The sequence below is a fragment of the Penicillium argentinense genome (genome assembly GCF_028826775.1).
Source record: "Penicillium argentinense strain IBT 30761 chromosome Unknown utg000009l_segment0_segment0, whole genome shotgun sequence".
Taxonomy (NCBI): domain Eukaryota; kingdom Fungi; phylum Ascomycota; class Eurotiomycetes; order Eurotiales; family Aspergillaceae; genus Penicillium; species Penicillium argentinense.
In genome coordinates, this window is record NW_026622668.1 from 4,749,214 (window position 1) to 4,769,276 (window position 20,063).

At 52.5% G+C, this 20,063-nt stretch overlaps 9 protein-coding genes across 9 annotated transcripts; 7 read left to right on the forward strand and 2 right to left on the reverse strand.

Annotated features, from left to right (window-relative positions):
- Positions 1-723: 723 nt before the first annotated feature.
- On the forward strand, positions 724-3,398 carry N7532_009352 (Succinate semialdehyde dehydrogenase; the record flags this gene model as incomplete). The annotated part of the gene is made up of 9 exons (XM_056621843.1): positions 724-846; positions 912-999; positions 1,064-2,333; positions 2,393-2,484; positions 2,812-2,870; positions 2,940-2,997; positions 3,122-3,204; positions 3,261-3,284; positions 3,339-3,398. 9 exons carry the CDS (start codon positions 724-726, stop codon positions 3,396-3,398), a joined length of 1,857 nt encoding a protein of 618 aa, XP_056472649.1.
- Positions 3,399-5,041: 1,643 nt separating this feature from the next.
- Positions 5,042-5,667, forward strand: N7532_009353 (uncharacterized protein; the record flags this gene model as incomplete). The annotated part of the gene is made up of 2 exons (XM_056621844.1): positions 5,042-5,195; positions 5,318-5,667. 2 exons carry the CDS (start codon positions 5,042-5,044, stop codon positions 5,665-5,667), a joined length of 504 nt encoding a protein of 167 aa, XP_056472650.1.
- A 1,390-nt stretch (positions 5,668-7,057) lies between these two features.
- N7532_009354 (bZIP transcription factor) lies at positions 7,058-7,561 on the forward strand (the record flags this gene model as incomplete). Its single annotated transcript, XM_056621845.1, has 1 exon — positions 7,058-7,561. The coding sequence occupies one exon, from the start codon at positions 7,058-7,060 to the stop codon at positions 7,559-7,561; it is 504 nt and encodes a 167-aa protein (XP_056472651.1).
- An 866-nt stretch (positions 7,562-8,427) lies between these two features.
- Positions 8,428-10,032, forward strand: N7532_009355 (uncharacterized protein; the record flags this gene model as incomplete). Its single annotated transcript, XM_056621846.1, has 8 exons — positions 8,428-8,528; positions 8,592-8,639; positions 8,707-8,836; positions 8,884-8,927; positions 9,008-9,107; positions 9,172-9,528; positions 9,594-9,672; positions 9,734-10,032. 8 exons carry the CDS (start codon positions 8,428-8,430, stop codon positions 10,030-10,032), a joined length of 1,158 nt encoding a protein of 385 aa, XP_056472652.1.
- A 745-nt stretch (positions 10,033-10,777) lies between these two features.
- Positions 10,778-11,396, reverse strand: N7532_009356 (MARVEL domain-containing protein; the record flags this gene model as incomplete). The annotated part of the gene is made up of 3 exons (XM_056621847.1): positions 10,778-10,928; positions 10,983-11,268; positions 11,321-11,396. The coding sequence occupies 3 exons, from the start codon at positions 11,394-11,396 to the stop codon at positions 10,778-10,780; spliced, it is 513 nt and encodes a 170-aa protein (XP_056472653.1).
- Positions 11,397-12,605: 1,209 nt separating this feature from the next.
- Positions 12,606-13,299, reverse strand: rcf1 (respiratory supercomplex assembly factor RCF1; the record flags this gene model as incomplete). The annotated part of the gene is made up of 3 exons (XM_056621848.1): positions 12,606-13,021; positions 13,082-13,152; positions 13,235-13,299. The coding sequence occupies 3 exons, from the start codon at positions 13,297-13,299 to the stop codon at positions 12,606-12,608; spliced, it is 552 nt and encodes a 183-aa protein (XP_056472654.1).
- Positions 13,300-14,103: 804 nt separating this feature from the next.
- On the forward strand, positions 14,104-15,868 carry N7532_009358 (threonine dehydratase, biosynthetic; the record flags this gene model as incomplete). Its single annotated transcript, XM_056621849.1, has 2 exons — positions 14,104-14,286; positions 14,351-15,868. 2 exons carry the CDS (start codon positions 14,104-14,106, stop codon positions 15,866-15,868), a joined length of 1,701 nt encoding a protein of 566 aa, XP_056472655.1.
- A 488-nt stretch (positions 15,869-16,356) lies between these two features.
- On the forward strand, positions 16,357-16,852 carry N7532_009359 (50S ribosomal protein L36; the record flags this gene model as incomplete). Its single annotated transcript, XM_056621850.1, has 3 exons — positions 16,357-16,614; positions 16,705-16,739; positions 16,813-16,852. 3 exons carry the CDS (start codon positions 16,357-16,359, stop codon positions 16,850-16,852), a joined length of 333 nt encoding a protein of 110 aa, XP_056472656.1.
- A 475-nt stretch (positions 16,853-17,327) lies between these two features.
- N7532_009360 (elongation factor G) lies at positions 17,328-19,906 on the forward strand (the record flags this gene model as incomplete). Its single annotated transcript, XM_056621851.1, has 4 exons — positions 17,328-17,530; positions 17,584-17,695; positions 17,756-19,782; positions 19,852-19,906. 4 exons carry the CDS (start codon positions 17,328-17,330, stop codon positions 19,904-19,906), a joined length of 2,397 nt encoding a protein of 798 aa, XP_056472657.1.
- Between the last annotated feature and the right edge of the window lie 157 nt (positions 19,907-20,063).

The following is a 20,063-nucleotide window of genomic DNA, read 5'->3' on the forward strand; positions in this document are numbered from 1 at the left end:
GTATGATACCAGCGCTGTTTAGTAACCATGAATCAATATTCGAATAATGATCTCTCGTTGTCTGTAGTGCTGTTTACTCACCGAATCCACTGTCGGCTGGTCCTTCCTAAATGCGCTGTGGGCGATGTATTTCGATTACGCTATCTCGGATCGCAGGCCGAGGTAATGGCCACCCATTGGTGGAGGCTACCGACGGTAAGATATCGCAGCTTTCCAATGGTTCAAAATGCCGGGATATGTAATTAATGAAATAGTAATACGCCGCTGTGGACCGAGACGGGATCGTGACCAATTTATCATCTTGCGAAATTGGAGAAGATAGTTCTATAGAGAGAAGGAAAATGGAACAGAGAGGCAGCTTGGGAAACGACCCGTTCGGATGGAAACAAGTACCGGCTGAACGATCTCGAGAAAGCTGCGCCGTCGCTGGAAGCAGACAGGAATGCCGGGATGACATCACGCAGATAGCATCGAGCTTCCCTTCTGAGCTCCCGCAGTACCTTACACTTCTGGGGGAGAATACTATTACCTACAAGCAATACTCGACCAGCTCGGTGCTTCTCGGGCCCGCAGAGCAATCACCGTCCAGCCCGGTCATTGCTCCGATCGACCTTAAAACGGGCGCTCCCCGCACGAACTGCGCGCTTCTGCTTGCCCAGTACCGCTCGCTTTTCCAGCCCTTCCCCGCTCCCTCGGTTCTCTCAGCGAGAGTCCCAACTCATAATGGAGCGTCTCATCCGCCCGGTTGCCCGCCAATTGCTGCGTCCTCGTCTTCGCTATCCCTACTCCATTCCTCCCCCGCCTATTGCGAAGAGACTCTACACCATGGGACACAACAAGCCCGACGTGAGTGGCCTCGCCCCGACCGACTTCCATGGTGGTATCAGCAGCTAATCTGAGGACTCCTACAGCTTAAGGATAAGTCACTCTTCATTGAGAAGTGCTATATCAATGGCGAATGGGTAGGTGCTCAGTCGGGCGAGACTTTCGAGGTCCACGGTAAGAATCACAGCCCCCCAACTGTTCGAGAGAACTCGACTAATACCGCTGCTTGCGACAACAGACCCCGCCACTGGCAAGCTGATTGGAACATGCCCCGAACTCGATGCGTCCGACGTCGAAAAGGCCATCCAAGCGGCCTCCGCTGCGTTCCCCGAATTCCGCACAACCCTCGCCCGCGAGCGCGCGCGCATGTTGCGTCGGTGGTACCAGCTCATGATGGACAACGCGGAGGACCTGGCCAAGCTGATTACCTGGGAGAACGGCAAGCCGTTCGCCGACGCCAAGGGCGAAGTGAACTACGCCGCCAGCTTCTTCGAGTGGTTCAGCGAGGAAGCTCCCCGCGTCTACGGCGACACCATCCCGGCTACTGTTCCCGGTAACCGGGTGATGACCCTGAAGCAGCCTGTCGGTGTCTGTGGTCTGATCACACCCTGGAACTTCCCGGCCGCTATGATCACCCGTAAGATTGGACCTGCCCTCGCTGCGGGCTGCACTGTTGTCGCTAAGTCTCCCGGCGAGACCCCCTTCACTGCCAACGCTCTCGCTGAGCTGGCTCACCGCGCTGGTATCCCTAAGGGTGTCGTGAACATTGTGACTGCCTCGAAGAACACCCCTGCTGTGGGCGAGGCGATCACCACCCACCCGGAGGTGCGCAAGGTTTCCTTCACCGGTTCGACCAATGTCGGCCGGCTGCTGATGAAGCAGGCTTCGTCGACCATCAAGAAGGTCTCCTGGGAGCTGGGTGGTAACGCGCCGTTCATCGTCTTTGATGATGTGGAGGATCTCGACGCCGCGGTCAACGGCGCCATTGCCTCCAAGTTCCGTAGCTCGGGCCAGACTTGCGTCTGCGCTAACCGCATCTACATCCAGAAGGGCGTGTACGATGAGTTCTCCAAGCGCTTCGCTGCCAAGGTTAAAGACTTTAAGCTCGGAGGCGGCTTCGAGGAGGGCATCACCCACGGCCCTGTGATCCACGAGCGTGCCGCTGAGAAGGTGCACGAGCACGTCCAGGATGCCACTTCCAAGGGTGCCAAGGTTCTTATTGGTGGACAGAAGGCTTCTGCGCTGGGTCCTAACTTCTACGAGCCCACTGTTCTGTCTGGCATGAGCAAGGAAATGCTCATCGCTTCCGAGGAGACTTTTGGCCCCGTTGCTGGCCTCTTCCCTTTCGAGACTGAGAAGGAGGTTGTGGATCTGGCTAACAAGGCCGAGGTTGGTCTGGCTGGTTACTTCTTCAGTGGTAATGTTCGCCGTATCTTCCGCGTTGCGGAGGCCCTTGAGGTTGGTATGGTTGGTGTCAACACTGGTCTGATCAGTGACGTTGCTTCTCCGTAAGTTCTCTCCCCCAATTTCCCTGGTCTGGAAAATCCCCCTTACTAATGATTCGCAGGTTTGGCGGTGTCAAGCAGAGCGGCTTCGGCCGTGAGGGCAGCAAGTACGGTATTGACGAGTTCATGGTTATCAAGAGTGTCACCTTTGGCGGTATGGGAGAGCCTTTGCAGGCATAAGCTTTCCTCAAAAATTAAGATTATGTATACCATATATAAGAATTAAATTGAGATAGAAACGGTTCTTTCGAAAGTCAATGCCTTCGAGAAGCTCCAAGTATAGATAGGATCACGTGATTATACAGTTAAGTGCCAATGCAAAGACTGCAAACTCGGCCGACCGCCTTCCACTTTCCTCGAATCATCTTGATCTCCATCTCCATCAACCCCCATCACCTCGAACACACATCAATCCCAAAACCCCAACACGGGTAGGGATGATCTAGTCAATTCAAAATGCGCCAGTCAATCCACCTGCTAGCTAGCGTCTCGCGCGGCGTGTCATCGAAGCTGCGAAAGCCGGCCGTCAGTCTCGACCATGTAAGGATATCCCGGGGCTATGAATCATATTATCCAATGTACCGAAGATTAATTCTGTGAGGTTTGCAGTTCATCCAAAGACAACGGGTCCTCGCGTTTTGGCGTGAAATTTCGCGTGCGTTGCGTAGTATGTTTCCGTTCCTGCAATTAGTGCAGCTTGTCATCGAATGAATTGTCTCGAGCCCCGAGACGGTTATTCGATGAAGTAATTCTACTTCAAATGTTGGAGTCAGTGTTGATTTGGTGTCTAGAAATTCCCCCCTCTGCGACGCGCGACGAATTACGTGGCTATGCTCGTCAGGAATTTGAGAGACATCGGGATGTTACTGATCTGGTGAGTTTTCGCCCTTTTTATGATTGCTCAGGTGGGATGGAAATTGACTGAATCAGGGACATATTCGCTACCTTCTCTCAGTAGGTTCATGCTTCTTATTACCTTGGGAATGAATAAATACTGATCTCTTACAGACCGGCAAAGCCGAGTTCGAGACTATGAGGCGGTACATCGATGAACAGGTTGTCGGCTGATATCTCCGCGTTTTGAATACCCCTGCATTGCGATGGATCTTGGTTAGAAACTTGGGTGTATTTTATTGGGTTGGGACCTTACGAGACTTCGTGTACATTATTCTGGAGTTAGCGGATATTCGATGATTCGACTTACATTGATCTATTTCCATCACTCTCACTCCGATCTTAAGGGTTTGATCAGGCCGCGCTTTCTGTTGTGCAATGGCCCATAGAGGAAGAATTATTGACTGTAAAGTGAACGGTACTAACAAGTCCCTGAAACCACTTTTCTGACTTCACTTAAATTATTTGATTTGAAGCTACGTCAGATATGGTGCTCTCTCCGACCTTTCCACCTCCATTAATTTCACGGCCATAATTACATAATTCACTGGAATCATCCTGCATCCCAAGTCAAGTGTGTGCATATCCTGCCAGGTACCAACCTTGCCACCTTTCCATTGCAGAACATCAGTCCACTGTTCGGATTCCTTGTCTGCCGCGTGGCGTGCCTCAGAAAGGTTGACTAGCGTGGTTCGAACAGGATATTCCTCAAGGCCTCATACCCTAGTGAGGAAAGGCAATTTCACAGAGCCCCTCTAGCACAGAGGCTTTTCCTGCTGACTGGTCATCGCAGAAGATGATCTGCGGCCAACGTGATGTGCTCGCACACCCCGTTCGCGCGGACACGGTCGATTTGGTTCAGCAATTCGGAAGTTCATGATGGCCGAAGACCAAGTTCACTTTTACTTTGGCGGAAATTGATTGTTTTCGCATGGATTTCGTTAACTTTGGAGGTTCATGCCGGCGACTTCATTTTGGGAAGATGGCTTTTGGGTAGCCGATATTCATTGTCAGAAAATTAAGGAGGGTGGGGACTGAGTGAAAGTTGAGCGAAGGTAGTGAGAGTAGTGGGAGAGAGAATGAAGGATGAAGCTGGAGGATGATGAGGGTTGATCAAATGACTGCACTTCAAACAAAGAGTTCTTTAGTTTTTTGTGCTGAAAGTTTCCTACAAACATCAAACGCCCTTCTCTCACATCAGGAGGATAAGGTGTGCTGGACTTCGTTGACGGTACCTAGGTACAAAACACAACACTGCCAGTATGTTTGACTCATCTACCTCTCTGACTCCCTGTGCTTTACGGCAGGGAAAGGTGTTGAGAGCATGACAGCTCACATATGTATCAATCCAGGGAAGACTATGTTACTCTGTGGCAAAAACTTCGACAAAGATCAGCGATTTATCCTTCGCAGAGTCTCAGATACTCAGCGAATATCCGACACGCAGGTTCATAATCTGTTTGATGCTCAACTTTCCGCCAATTCAATGATCCCCGGATATGGCACTCGAAACAAACAACCCAGGTATTGACGAGATCTGCTCTTTGCGGGGTATAAGGTCACGAAACCTAGGTACAGTGCGCAGGCAGGCGAGAAAAGATCGCAGATCTGGATTGGCCATCCCGTGGCTGAAAAATCTCATCCGACCCGGCGCCGAACTGTAAATGTCCAGTACACTTCAAGTCGAAGATCAAAATACCAATATCCAGGTCGCCAGGCCACTACACAGCTGGCGCAGGTCAATTCTCCTCGTCACAGATTTCATCCGCTGCTACGTCCAACGGAACACTGAAATCCACACGATCCTGGGCCCATAAATGATGGTATGGCAAATTCTGGACATGGATAGCCTCGCACAGCTACCCCAAGCCATGATACCCGACCTCGACATCACACGCCTCGACCTGACGACCGTTGACTATATGCGGAAAACATCACCAGTAATGCGGGAGCAGGTTTACATGGATAAAGGTTAGAAACCCTCTCGGATTGCCGTCCATAGACGCAATTTGCACGCCACGCCCGTCAAAGCCAAGCGGTTCATGGACGTAAGCGCCGTCGCAAGATTCATCAAACCGGCTTTAAGCGCCCAGCCAACTGCTTCGGCAACAAACTCGACAGGGGAATCCAAGACCTATGTGAAATTGTTTTGGAACTTGGCATCGTGGCCGATGCTTTCAACAGACTGAACACCTTCCTTACCGCAGATATGCTGGAAGTATTGACGCCAATGCAAGCTGCCAGAATCCGACATCTGATGGGCGTCATGAAGTTCGAACGGTTGATCGACCTCTCACAACAGTTAGATAAGAGGAAACAGAACGCCTTACAAGAACTTGTTCTTGTCCGCGACCATTATGTGGGCCTTTGCAACACATTGTACGAGGAAGACGACGTGTGCATTGGAGACTTTAGGAGTCGATGGTCCTATGACTGCTTGTGAAACTGCAACAGGGGTAAAATGGCGGAAAGATGCAGCCTGTTACAGTTGTTCCCTCCCCACCCTGCCCCACTTTCCCTAGCAACAATGGAACACCGCCCACAAGGAAGTTGACTTGATATATCGGGGAGATATTCAATTCGTGGTTCCTTGTTGGGACAGCATTTTGGCTTTTGGCGGAGGGCATCGAAATAGCGGTGGATGAGTGGTCCACGCTGCTATTATAGCATTGGAACGGGCATCGTATTTTCCGAAAGGTCGCAAGTATCATTATTCTTTGCTAGCTATCTGGGACCAATTGACTACAACTTCTCTTTGTGACTGTCGAAAATGTATCATGCTTTGTCCCGGCTGAGGTCGGCGCTAGAAGTAATCCCGGCCGTGTTTAGTGTAGCAAGGGATTTCCCAACAAGATTTGATCACTCAACCACGCCCGTTCCGAGTTAATCAATTGAAACGACTGCTTGCGTGTACGGATGAACAATCCCGACCTATTCCCATTCAGTGGGAGCTGAGCTGGGTGATCGGCCTGGTTTTTCAGGATAAGATACCACATCCCAGCCATGACATCATCCACTCACTCCATTGATCATGCAAATCAAGGCCGGCCCCTGTTCTAGACCGGTGTTTGAACAGAGCCCTACAGATCCTGCGAAAAGTACTCGTCTCTGAAGAAAAGAATTCGCCACTGGCTCTGCTCGTCATCACTTGCCCCAAATCACGGGGTCTGCTGCACCTGCCGCTGGCAAGCGTTCCTATGGGCTGGCTTTTGAGCCGTGCCCCGCAGTTCCAGTTACCAGCTAAAGCACGTCCCTCCATTCCAGTTAAACACTGCTATTCCGCCCCGTCCTCGACGGGATTTACCTGGAGCATCGCTAGCGGCTCCGGCGCCCGTCCACTCGTAGCGTGTAGTGCGCAGATAGACTTGGCCCGCGACTTCTCACTTGTTCTCCCCGGCTGTCTCGATTTCGCACTTGCATCGGTCAGTTCGGTCGAATCTGCTACTTCGTTCCCCGCCGGTGGCGAGACCCCGGTTTCTGTCGCCCGTTTTGAGACGAGGACCCTGGCCAGCTGCAATCTTGATATGGTGACGTATCCTCCCCCAGCTACTTTCGTGTTTCGATGGAAACGCAGAGATAAAATGGGAGAAGGTTTCCCCTGCTTGCGGATATACTTTGTTTGATTCTAATGCGATTGTCTTGACCCCATATTTTTTAATCTACGTTGCTACGTTATATTGAGCGCGACTCATCTCTTCTAAACTGCTGCGCTATCACACCACCACGCGACAGACTCGACTAAATTAAAAGAGTCTCGCAAGCGATCTACCGATCGCATGCCCATCTCGAATCCACTGCTCTTCTCTACACTGCAATATTTCTATACCGAAGCAATGCCTCGCGACCAGAGCCAGCGCCTCACCCCCGACCGGGCGAAGCACCTTGAGCGAAACCGCATCGCGGCCAACAAGTGCCGACAAAAGAAGAAGCGTGAACATCAGCAAGTGCAAAACACGCTGCACGACGAGACCGCGCGCCACGACTCGCTCGTCGCCGAAGTGAACAACCTCCGCGAAGAGATCTGGCAGCTCAAGAACTCCATCTTTGCCCACGCCACCTGCAACGACCAACACATCAACCAACAGCTCGCGAAAATGGCCGAGAACGCGCTCAGCACGAGCGTCAGCCCCGAGCAGAGGCGGCTGTCGTCGCCAGCGTACTCGTCTCAGAGCTTCTCGGATGGATCGGCGGAAAACGGGCTGGAGATGGAGCTTAAACCAGAGCCTTTGCCAGATGTCTCCGGGTCCTTCCTTACGGATCCTGCCCTTTTCGATGGGGCATATGACGGGGTATCAGACTTTGGGTTTGATCGGTTTATTAATGTGGACAATATTTGATCTGTTTCACCTGATGGTCATGAAAAGGAGTGTGTGTTTATGTGGGATTATCTTTCTGGTGTTTGGCGTTTGGCGGACGGATTGGGTATCTGCTTGATCTTATGACGACACGACGGGAGCTTGAGCTGGCCTCGGTCCCACCCCCCACGCCATAGCTTTAGCTTAACCAAATATTCGCAAATGGAAAGCTTCACAATGTATGTCCCGTCCGGAGCTTGGGTCGACGTTAATTTTCTCTGCCGGTCTTGCGCATGGACGATGCGTCCAAAGATAATCTCGCAACCTGATATGCCGTTCCACCACCCCCCCTCCAAACCAATTCATCTAATCGTGTGCTCCCATCTCTGCCCTTCCTTTTTTTTTTTTAAAGACGTAAAATGATACATCTGGACAGCCCGCACACTATGAATTGAGTGGGTGGGCCATTCACATTGTCCGGATTCAATATCCATCAATTGATCCACCATGCGCTCGAAAGGCGCGGGGCGCCGCTGCAAGGCAATGCGCGTCGATTCGTGAGGCAGAGATCACCGGCCAGTCAAGGTAAGGAGTATCGGCGATCGTGGGGCTGTAGAATGCGGTCGAACGAAGGTGAATCGCTATGGGCTGCAGGGCAAGTGGGAGTATGGGAAATGTGTGGATCTCGTGGAGACAAAGCCCATGACCGCAGCCGCTGATGTAAGAGAGCAGCCATCGCCACCAAGCCCATTCCCGTGTGGAGATCATAACACATCCCATTATAAACCACATTTCTGCGCGCCTGTCGTTCGCCACCTGTTATTCGAGATGTCCGCGGCTCTTATTCAGCGCGAAAATTTTGAGCGATTTCTGGCTGTCGACGCTCGATCCATGTCTGCGCACTCATCATGTCGAATACCATAGGCCGCTCGACGCCAACCCCTGGCCAGGAAATTTCCCTGTTCACAAAGCATACCATTATGGGGTCTCTATTCGAAATCACCGAAAGGTGAGCTTATGCTTTCATGTGTGACCAATCGCGAGCTCGAACCGCTGACTAACACCGACTTAGATACTCCGAGTTGCTCCCTGTGGGAATGGGCATTTCGGGCCTCGTTTGGTATGAAGCTTTGCGATGCGATCGCATACTTAGAAAATAATGCGACAGTAAGATTGACGAGAAACAGCTCGGCAAAGGACAATATCTGTAACCAGACGGTTGCCGTCAAGAAATTGTCCGAACCGTTCAAAACGGACTACCTTGCCAAACATATGTATCGCGAGGTCAAGCTTCTGAAACAATTGCAGCACGAGAATGTTTGTCTTCATCACCCGTTAAAATGCTGAAGCCTAACAAGTTTAAGCTTATCCACCTGAAAGATGTATTCATCTCGCCGTCAGAGGATATGTGAGTATCCAATATCCCGCGCCAGTGTCGCACTGGGAGCACTCTGACCGCTTGATTGCGACCCTGGCTGATCGACACAGATACCTCGTCACAGACCTCATGGCAACAGACCTCCACACGCTTCTCAAAACGAAGAAAGTGGATGAGCAATTCACCCAATATTTCATGTACCAAATTCTGGTATGACCCTCAACCGAACACCAAACCCCAACAGATCACAATGACTAGAACTATACACCAACAGCGCGGCCTCAAATACGTCCACTCGGCTGGTGTCGTCCACCGCGACCTCAAACCGAGCAATATTCTAATCAACGAAAATTGCGATCTGAAAATATGCGACTTCGGCCTCGCCCGTGTCCAAGATCCACAAATGACTGGCTACGTCTCGACACGATACTACCGCGCCCCCGAAATTATGCTCACATGGCGACGGTATAACGAGAAAGTCGATATATGGAGCGCGGGCTGTATATTCGCAGAAATGATTCTCGGCCATCCGATCTTCCCGGGAAAGAATCATATCAATCAATTTATGGTGATTACGCAGACACTCGGAAGTCCGCCGGAGAACGTTATCAATAGTATCACCAGTGAGACTGTGGGTGTTTCCGTACCAGCGGACTTGTTTAAGCGAGTTCATGATATCAGAACTAACGATGATAGACTCTCCACTTCCTCCAATCCCTCCCCAAGAAACCGCGACAACCACTATCGAACATAATGCCCATGGCAACCAGCAAAGGTTCGCCTATCCAACACCCGTGTCTCACCCATCAATGTAAGCTAACAGTTTATCAAAATAGCAATAACCCTCCTCGACAAAATGCTCCAACTAGACCCAGAAGAACGAATAACAGCAGCCGAATGCCTCCTCTCGCAATACCTAGCTCCCTACCACGATCCCGACGACGAGCCCATCGCAACAGAACGCTGTGACTGGGAATTCCTCGAGGCAGATCTTCCTGCCGACATGTGGAAGATGATCATGTACTCGGAGGTTCTCACTTTTCATGAGAGAGGCTGCTCGAGCGGAGACTCGCCTGTGGCGGCGAAGCTTATGCCGCAGTTGAGTCAGTTTGGGGTTGAAATGGATCTTGGGTAGATCTATGGTACGTGTGGGTTTTTTGATGGGGTAGCTGTGCAGTTTGATTGGGTTTCGGTTTCCAATGCCTGGTTTTGATCAGCGTTTTGTCACGTTCGGAGGGCATTTTTGCCGTTGGTTTACTTTTGTTGCAATCTAGCTTCTTTAAATTTTTTTTTTCTGATTTCTTCTCTCTTTTCCTTCCTCTTCTTCTTCCTCTTCTTGTGAATAAATATCAGTAGACCATGCAGTCTTTACTCTAGTTATTTCGGTGACTTCAGCCTGGTTATATGAGAGATGATCTTTGACGATGAATTGACGAGTCTCACATTCTTCACCAAGCAAGTCAAGTCTTGGCAGTAATTTTTGCTTGAACACTATGTGTAGGATACGACGCTCATTACGTTTATTTTGAACACACTCGTGGGAATTGCTATCGCAATACCAAATACGTCCCAAATACCAATCCCAACTGAATACAACGAATGCATAAGGTGCTGACCATCAAGCCAAGCTTCACAGTCATCCAATTATCATTAGACATTCGATTAAAGAATTAAATAAACGTCGAATCGTCAAACAATGATCACAGTAAAAGTGGAGACAATCATCATGCCAGCCATTCCAGACTAGCACAGAATTCCATGTCGTCATATCGTGCATCAAAGCGCCGGGGTATTAAGGAAAGGACAGAAATATCACGTTTTCAAGACGCCAATTAGGGTATAGTTTGGTATGGGTAATTCAACAACTCGGAATAACAACATTAGACTTCTTCAGGGGCACTGGTCACCTCGGAGGTGCTGGTGACTTCCGAGACGGGAGGCTGCTGCTGCTGCTCCTGGTGGTGCTTGCGGTTGTAGCGCGAGTTCTTGACGTCCAGCAGGGCGAAGGCATTGGTGAAGAGGAACAGGGCCCTTTTTATATATTAGCTTTTGAACATTACTTCCAATGTGGTGTAATTAACTCACCACTCAACGGCCGCAACGACAATCAGTGCCTGCAGACCGTGGCAGCTGGGGTAGTTGCAGGAGCCGGGCTTGGGGATCATGGCGGCGAGGGCAATCCAGCCGCTCAGCCAGAGACACATGGTGACAACCTCGACGGCGGGGATGACCCACTCATGCGAGATGCGAGGTAGCCACAACGGGGCCAGGCCGAGGTAGGGGACGGCGACGACGGTGGTCCAGCAGCCATTGAAGAGCATGTAGTAGATGGTGTTGGAGAAGGACCAGGTGTCGTAGAGGGTGCCGATGACTTTTGTTGAGTTAGCAAGCTAGTCGAGAACAAAATGGAGGTTGCGACGAACCATATGCGCTCAAGCCGATGGTCGCCAGGGCAAATATGGCCTGGACGATCCGGACGGGGTAGACCCAAGACAACATGGCGGCTTGTGTATGCTTGATGCAGGTGTATATGTAGGGGATGATTGAGATTTCTCGTGCTTCGCTGCAGTAGCTCAGTTCAGGCCAGGAATACTGTCTGGATAAGGTGGGTGGCTGTGAGATGGAGAGGAAATCAGATCCACCGCTGCCCATCGGGGTGTCCACAGAACTATATAGTGGCAGCCGGCGAAAAATCTTAATTTTCCAGGACCTGACTAGGGCAATCGATCCCTACTCGACCGAGGCCTCTGAACCGTGGCGAGACGTCATGGTAAATCACATAGTGCCTCGGAGTCGGACACGGGGCAAACGCAGGACCCTAGCCTGACCCTGCAGGGCTTGCGGAAACCACCCGATGCACAGGTGGATCGCAGCATACCGACAGGGGCATGCGCGCCTGTTCCCATTGGGCCAATGGCTCGGCGTACAAAAGCTTTCGAGGATCGAACCATTGATGTGGGTTTGCTCCGGCTTTCAGGACGGAACCACCTCGGCACGCCGATATCAATCCGGAGACATCCCGGGGTACTGTGATCACAGATGTCTGTCTTGACCACCTCTCTCTGATGGTATTCAAAGGGCTCGCATTTGCATGGTCGGGGTTTGCTTGCGGCTGCATTTTTCGTGGCAGCGCATTTTTCAGCCTACCTTTGAAGTTGGCAGTAGGGCGAACTCTACCAGGGATGACGCCAGTTGACGATCTCACATGCACGTCCGAGGCTCGCCCCAAACGGGCGACGGCGCGCAGATCCTTCGACGGGCCCTCCGACCACCACAGCTGTCACGGAGAACGGAGGCGTTGAACCCGATCGAATTTTCTCAATGGAATTTCTGCAGTCCATGTATAGTATTGTCGCATAATATAGTGTAAGCGATGCATCCTTCAATCTTCTACATTCCGATATATCGCGCAGCGCGAAAATCACGCTCCGAGAAGCCACGATCTACAGGATGCACATGAAAATGACAAAACAATGAACTCATGACTCAAGCTAAAGTAATCCCCCTCACGATCTACCAGTGGCATCAACCTGAACAACGAACAACATGATTTTAGAAAAATTAAAACAAGTATGCATGGCGGAGATTGGCATATCTATGTACAAATAATACAACAAAGAGAATCATGGCATCGCTTAGTGTTTTACACGTGCAAAAGTCTCATCACTACTGATCTGAGTTGGTCTTTCCGCGATTTCGAGTCCACGTTTACGAGCGACTCGCCAACAAAGCCTTAACAGCATCCAACACCCCAACGCTCTTCTCATCCGCAGGTTCGATCGCCGCGCGCGCTGCATCAGGCTCGGAGGGCTTCTTGCCCTCTTTCGCAGCCGCCTCAATAGCCGCATGGCGCTCTCTCCACTCACGGTCTTCCTTGTCACGGATCTCCAGCTCGCGCAGCCACGCGTCGCGCTTCTCCTGCGACTTGCGCTCCTCGACCGCTTTCTCGAATTCGCGTCGCTGCCGGCGCTCCGTCTTGAAGTACATGCCGCCGGCGACCAGAGCGACCAGGGTAAATGCCTGCGCGTAGATACGGGCGCGGAACATGCGGTTCATCTCGGCGGAGTCGCCGGCTTTCATGGAGCGGTAGGCGCGGTAGAGGGCGTAGCATGTTGCGGCGCATCCTGGTGGATGGGGGTTAGGTGTTGCGGTGGGAGGTCAGTGTAGGATGTTCGTAGACGTACCGAGCGGGATGAGAGGTTCTTCCTTGAGGCGCCGGGTGAACTTTTCGACACCGGATTCCTCGGTAAATTGGCTGGGAGTTATGTTAGCTGGTGGTGCTCTCTTGCCAGACACTCTGTACTCGGTTCACAGTCACAGGGTGTGTCGCGGGGTACCCGGAGAAGCTGGGGGGGACGTACGGGTGATCGTCAAAAGACGAAGGAACTGAGTCGCCAGACATTATAGCAGGAAGCTTGAGCTCTGGTCTGGTGCGATGCGGCCGGGGAGGTAGTTGGCAATCAAGCTGGCTGCTCGGGTTCGGTACGGAGGGGTTGAGGGTTGAGAAAGTTGATTTTGGGCAGACGAGGTTGTTTGGTCCTTGCTAGCTGTGCGAACGAGTGTCCCGGGCGTGATTGACGAAGGAGTGGGCGGGTTGCGGGGGGATGCGCGAGGGTTGCTTGGTCGAACATGACGTCGCGGCGCAACGGAGTTTTTCTCGTTTGTTAAGCGCGGTCATGAAACGCGGCAGTCAGAACTATACGACACTGCGATTTTCTAATAAACAGCAACTTTAGATACGAATTGTTTTCAATTTCATTGGGAAGGGGTCTTTCTTTTATCAATATTCCTATGTCAATATCAGTTGGACTGCCATACCATAATGCGATACTAGTACGGACCGCCCGCAAGCACGCAAGCACGCAAGCCCCCTGACCGCCATCTACTTCCCTCTGAACTACTTGATAATCTTGCTGCTCGCCCACGGTGTCACAAAGCGCTAGATAACGTATCAGCCAGTTGAACCCTTGAAGGATAAATTAAAATGATCTCGAATATAGCAGAGCATATTTTAAAAATAAATTACAAGACAAGCTAGAACAGCTGCAGTTGTTAGGGCTCTGGCCCAGGTTTGATGACATAAGGCGCTCCGATCACGGTCCCCCGCAGAAAAAAGAAAGAGTCAGAGGTGAAGAATTTCCCGCCGTGATCTCTGTCTGCAATTGAACCCCCTCGCGCCTCGAGTCTACCGGATCTGTGCATTGCCATGTCCGACGAGCCCGCCACCAACGGCGTTGTGACGCCCACCACGCCCAAGAGGAGCAGTCTCGCCTTGACCGAATACAGCGCCGCCCCGACACCCCCCAACGAACGGGCAGAGCGAATCCCCGGCTTGCCTCCCAACTGGGGCATCCCGAATGATTTCCTGCTTCCTAATGGATATCCCGATGTGAGAAATAGCCGGTCTACCTTCGATTTGCGTTCGCAATTCCTAAACAGTCTTTTCCGTCTAGTATCTCCGATTGATCTTGACTTCCCGCGTTTACGATGTTATTGAAGAGACCCCGCTGCACCATGCCGTCAACCTCAGCAACCGTCTGGAGAGCCGAGTGATGCTCAAGCGGGAGGATCTGCTTCCCGTTTTCAGCTTCAAGCTTCGGGGCGCATACAACAAGATGGCCCATTTGAACCATGAGCAGCGCTGGAAGGGTGTCATTGCCTGCTCGGCCGGTAACCATGCGCAAGGTGTTGCGTTCTCGGCTCGCAAGCTTAAGATCCCCGCGACCATTGTGATGCCCTCGGGTACCCCCGCTATCAAGCATCTCAACGTTGCCCGCCTCGGTGGTAGTGTGGTTCTCCACGGAAACGACTTCGATGCCGCCAAGGAGGAAGCCCACCGATTGGAGAAGCAACACGGCCTTACCAACATCCCGCCCTTCGACGATCCCTATGTCATTGCCGGTCAAGGGACCATCGGTATGGAGCTGCTGCGTCAGGCAAACCTGGACAAGCTGGAAGCCGTCTTCTGCGGCGTTGGCGGCGGTGGTCTGATTGCTGGTATTGGCGTTTACCTCAAGCGCATTGCCCCGCAGGTCAAGATCATTGGTGTTGAGGCCTACGATGCCGACGCCATGACCCAGTCTCTGGACGAGGGCAAGCGTGTGTTCTTGAAGGAGGTCGGTCTGTTTGCTGACGGTGCTGCCGTGAAGTCGACTGGCGAGGAGACCTACCGCGTCAGCCGGGAGGTTATTGATGGCATGATCCAGGTCTCCACCGATGAGATCTGCGCTGCTATCAAGGATGTGTTCGAGGACACTCGGTCCGTTGTTGAGCCTGCCGGTGCTCTTTCGCTGGCCGGTCTGAAGAAGTACATTGCTCAGAACCCTAGCCCCGACACCAACCGCGAGCTGATCGCCATCAACTCCGGTGCCAACATGGATTTCGACCGTCTGCGCTTCGTCGCTGAGCGTGCCGCCCTCGGTGAGCGCAAGGAGGCTCTCCTCAGCGTCAAGATCCCCGAGAAGCCCGGCGCCTTCGCCAAGCTGGTCGAAGTCATCCTGCCCCACGCCGTCACTGCTTTCAGCTACCGGTTCGCTCGCGCGGACTCCGCCGATGTCCTTATGGGTATTTCCCTGTCCGCCCTGACCGGCCGTGAGGACCTGGCTAAGATCATGGAGGAGCTCGAAAAGGCCAACATGACCGTCCGCGACCTGAGCGACGACGAGCTGGCCAAGCGCCACGTCCGCTTCCTCGTCGGTGGGCGCGCCGATGTAGCCGACGAGCGCCTGTTCATGTTCGAGTTCCCCGAGCGACCCGGCGCTCTTGCCAAGTTCCTTACCACCCTCCGCCCCAACCAGAACATCTCTCTCTTCCACTACCGCAACTATGGCGGTGACGTTGGCAAGGTCCTTGCTGGTATCCAATGCCCACTGGCCGAGAAGGATGATTTGGAGGCATTCCTTCGTGACCTGGGCTATCCGTTCAGCGAGCACACCGATTCCCCCACCTACCAGACTTTCCTCCGGAGTTAAGGTAGTTTGGCACGAAATTCATAAATACTCAATGCGAATTTGGATTGGACATTAAAAAAGGGAAATGGTTGATGACTAGTGATTTCTGTTTTCAGCGGCTTAAAGTGCAAACTCCATTTCGATGTACTTTCATCCCCCTTGGCGTTTGGTCCCACTATAGACTGGGAGTTTCATTTTCTTCGATTGTATGATAGCTCTTTCGATGCTAATACACTGGCTCTTATCTACTTCTTTCACATTATCAATATCCTGCACAAATCAGGCGCGGACAATCCGGCCGATCTTTGTAGGTACAGTTCTCATATAGTTCCCTGCAAGACCCACCCGGCCCGGAAAAACAGACCGCCGCGCAACAATCTTCGGCGCGAGCACCCGGGGAGCAACAACCTCGCCGCATCGCCAATTCAACCCCGACGTTCTAACGGTCCAAGAACGTAAGGTCGTGCGCCGCGAGATCCCTTTTGGAGCCACCGTCCACAATCGCAGTCATGTTCTCGCTCCGCTCCGTCCTTGGAGCCCCCGGGGCTCTCCGCCAGCTCCTCCCCTCCGTCTCTCGTCGATCTCTCCCCGGAGCCGCCTCCCTCCGGCCCTTCTCGCACATGATCCAGAACAGCCTGACGAGGTTGCGTGCTTCGGCTCAGAGCAAAAATGCCGTTGCGGCGACTATTGGTGCCTCCCGGCAGATTGAGCAGGTCCGCGGAATGAAGACTCGGTCTTCTGTTAAGCGGCTTTGTGACGGTTGCAAGGTATGATATTACGTTCTTCGGCACATGTTTCTTGTGCTGGATATATTTGCTGGTATTTGTGGTGCGGGTTGCTGACTCTAAACTGTTTAGCCGGTCCGTCGGAAGAACCGTGTTTATATCATCTGGTGAGTTATCTCAATACAAGCCTTTTCCGATTCGATATACAATACCTGTACTAATACTCTCTTATCTGTCTAGCTCGAAGAACCCCAAGCACAAGCAGCGACAAGGAAAATAAATGGATTGGAGAGGTATCTGCTTTACGCTCGATGCATACCTGATTTAGATCCCTCAAGAATTGGTCGCATCTTCTTTGCATATGTGTTTCCAGCTCAGAAAGATTATGGGAAAATAACGGCGCTTGGGTTTTACTTGTACATTAGCTTGGACCGTCATTGTGGTCTTTATATCCAATTCGACTCTGATCTCCTGATCTTCGCAGCGGTTTCCACATAGCCCTCAAGGTTTTCCAGGAATAGATCCCATTTTCTCGTGGCAAACAGGGACCGTGATTTATGCCCCTTTTTAAAAGGAGTGATGCCAAATCCTACTAGTACTTCAAGTGCGAGCGTTCCACTTGTAATGCACCGGCCCTGACAGGCTGGCGCTCACGTGACGTGTTCCTGGCTTCCCCGAACTTTTTTTTCCGCGAAAACAAGCGCGCCGTCACTCCGTCTCGACTCGATCAATTCCGGTGTGAGCCGATCGTCGCTATGAGGTCTCCTTCTCTTGCACGGTTGCAGTACCGTGCGGTGTCTGGCCTGACCAGAGCCCCTCGTCTTCAGCCTCAGAGCCTGCTGCGCTCGCGATGCGTATCCACGGCCGCTCTGCGGTCCTCCGCTGTCGCGCCGGCTTATCAGTCGGTTCTGAAGCAATGGGAGCAGCGACGTAATGCCTCTTCTACTGCCTCTGCAGTGTATGTATCTGGTGATTGTCTATGAATACGCAATCTGTTTAACATTTCAACAGTCTCGAGGCCGCTGCAGCTAGCCCGGAGACCCTGTCGCAAGCCGCCATTATCGACAACCTCGACCCCGTGGAGGCTGCTCGCCTGGACAAAGTTCGCAACATTGGTATTGCGGTAAATTGACCCGAGCCAACTGCCACAGTATTGGCAATGTCTAACATTTCCATGTCCTAGGCCCATATCGATAGCGGAAAAACCACCTGCACCGAGCGAGTCCTTTTCTACACCGGTCGTATCAAGGCTATCCACGAGGTCCGTGGCCGCGACAGTGTCGGAGCCAAGATGGACTCCATGGATTTGGAGCGTGAGAAGGGTATTACTATTCAGTCTGCTGCTACCTTCTGTGACTGGGTCAAGAAGGATAAGGACGGCGTTGACCAGAAGTACCACGTCAACTTGATTGATACCCCCGGCCACATTGACTTCACCATCGAAGTCGAGAGAGCGCTGCGCGTTCTGGATGGAGCCGTCTTGATTCTGTGTGCCGTGTCCGGTGTCCAGTCCCAGACCATTACCGTCGATCGTCAAATGCGCCGCTATAACGTCCCCCGTATTTCGTTTGTCAATAAGATGGACCGTATGGGTGCCAACCCCTTCAAGGCCGTCGACCAGATCAACTCCAAGCTCAAGATGCCTGCTGCCGCTGTCCAGGTCCCCATTGGTGCCGAGGACGAGTTCGAGGGTGTTGTCGACCTGATCACTATGAAGGCTCTCTACAACGTCGGCGAGAGTGGTGAGGACCTTCTGGAGAAGGAAATCCCCGAGAAGTTGATGGATACCGTTGCTGAGCGCAAGGCCATGCTCATCGAGACTCTTGCTGATGTTGATGACGAGATCGCCGAGCTGTTCCTCGACGAGAAGGAGCCCACCCCTGACCAGCTGAAGGCTGCCATCCGCCGGGCTACTATCAGCCTCAAGTTTACTCCCGTCTTCATGGGATCTGCCCTGGCCAACAAGTCCGTTCAGCCCATGCTGGATGGTGTTGTCGACTACCTCCCCAACCCCTCCGAGGTTGAGAATCTTGCTCTTGACCAGAAGCGTAACGAGGCCTCTGTCAAGCTTGTCCCTTACAACGCTCTCCCCTTCGTCGGTCTGGCCTTTAAGCTCGAAGAGAGCAACTTCGGCCAACTGACCTATATCCGTGTATACCAGGGTACTCTGCGCAAGGGTGCCAACGTGTTCAACGCCCGCAACAACAAGAAAGTCAAGGTTCCCCGTATTGTGCGCATGCACTCCAACGAAATGGAGGAAGTCAGCGAAATTGGTGCTGGTGAAATCTGTGCCGTGTTCGGTGTTGACTGCGCTTCTGGTGACACTTTCACCGACGGTCAGCTGGGCTACAGCATGTCTTCCATGTTCGTTCCCGAGCCTGTCATTTCCCTGTCCATCAAGCCCAAGCAGACTAAGGATGCTGCCAACTTCTCCAAGGCCATGGCCCGTTTCCAGCGTGAGGATCCGACCTTCCGTGTGACTTACGACAGCGAGAGTGAGCAGACCATCATCTCCGGAATGGGCGAGCTGCACCTGGACATCTACGTCGAGCGTATGCGCCGTGAGTACCGCGTTGACTGCGAGACCGGTCAGCCCCAGGTCGCCTACCGTGAGACCATCGGCAACCGTGTCGACTTCGACCACCTGCTCAAGAAGCAGACCGGTGGTGCTGGTGACTACGCCCGTGTCATGGGCTGGATGGAGCCCACCGGCTCCCTTGACGAGAACAAGTTCGTCGAGGAGATCGTCGGAGGCTCCATCTCCGAGAAGTTCCTGTACGCTTGCGAGAAGGGTTTCAACCTGTCCTGTGAAAAGGGTCCTCTGATCGGCCACAAGGTCCTGGGTACCCGCATGGTCGTCAACGACGGTGCCACCCACATGACTGATTCTTCCGAAATGGCCTTCAAGAATGCTACCCAGCAGGCCTTCCGCAAGGCCTTCATGGACAGCCAGCCCGCTGTCCTGGAGCCGCTCATGAAGACTGTTGTTACCGCCCCCTCCGAGTTCCAGGGTGATGTCATTGCCCTACTGAACAAGCGCGGTGCCACCATCAACGACACCGAGACTGGCGTCGACGAGTTCACCATCTACGCCGACTGCAGTCTGAACGGCATGTTCGGCTTCAGCACCAACCTCCGCGCCGCCACCCAGGGTAAGGGTGAATACACAATGGAGTTCAGCCACTACGAGAAGGCTCCTCCGCAGGTCCAGTACGTTTTTTCCCTCCCCCGCCAGTCTCCAGAATATTACCTAGGTATTAACCAGAATTTCCACTACAGGAAGGAGCTCATCGCCAAGTACATCAAGGCTCAGGCCGAGCGCAACAAGAAATAAACTGCATCACTTTTCCAGACACCGTCGACTCCACCGGCCACCTTCCATCTTCGCCTTGTACCATTTCTTCTTTCGACAACCACCTCGGCCCTCGACTTGTCTGCGCATATTATTCTATAGAGATTGGATCCAGTAACCCCAGTCCTGCTTTTCAGAT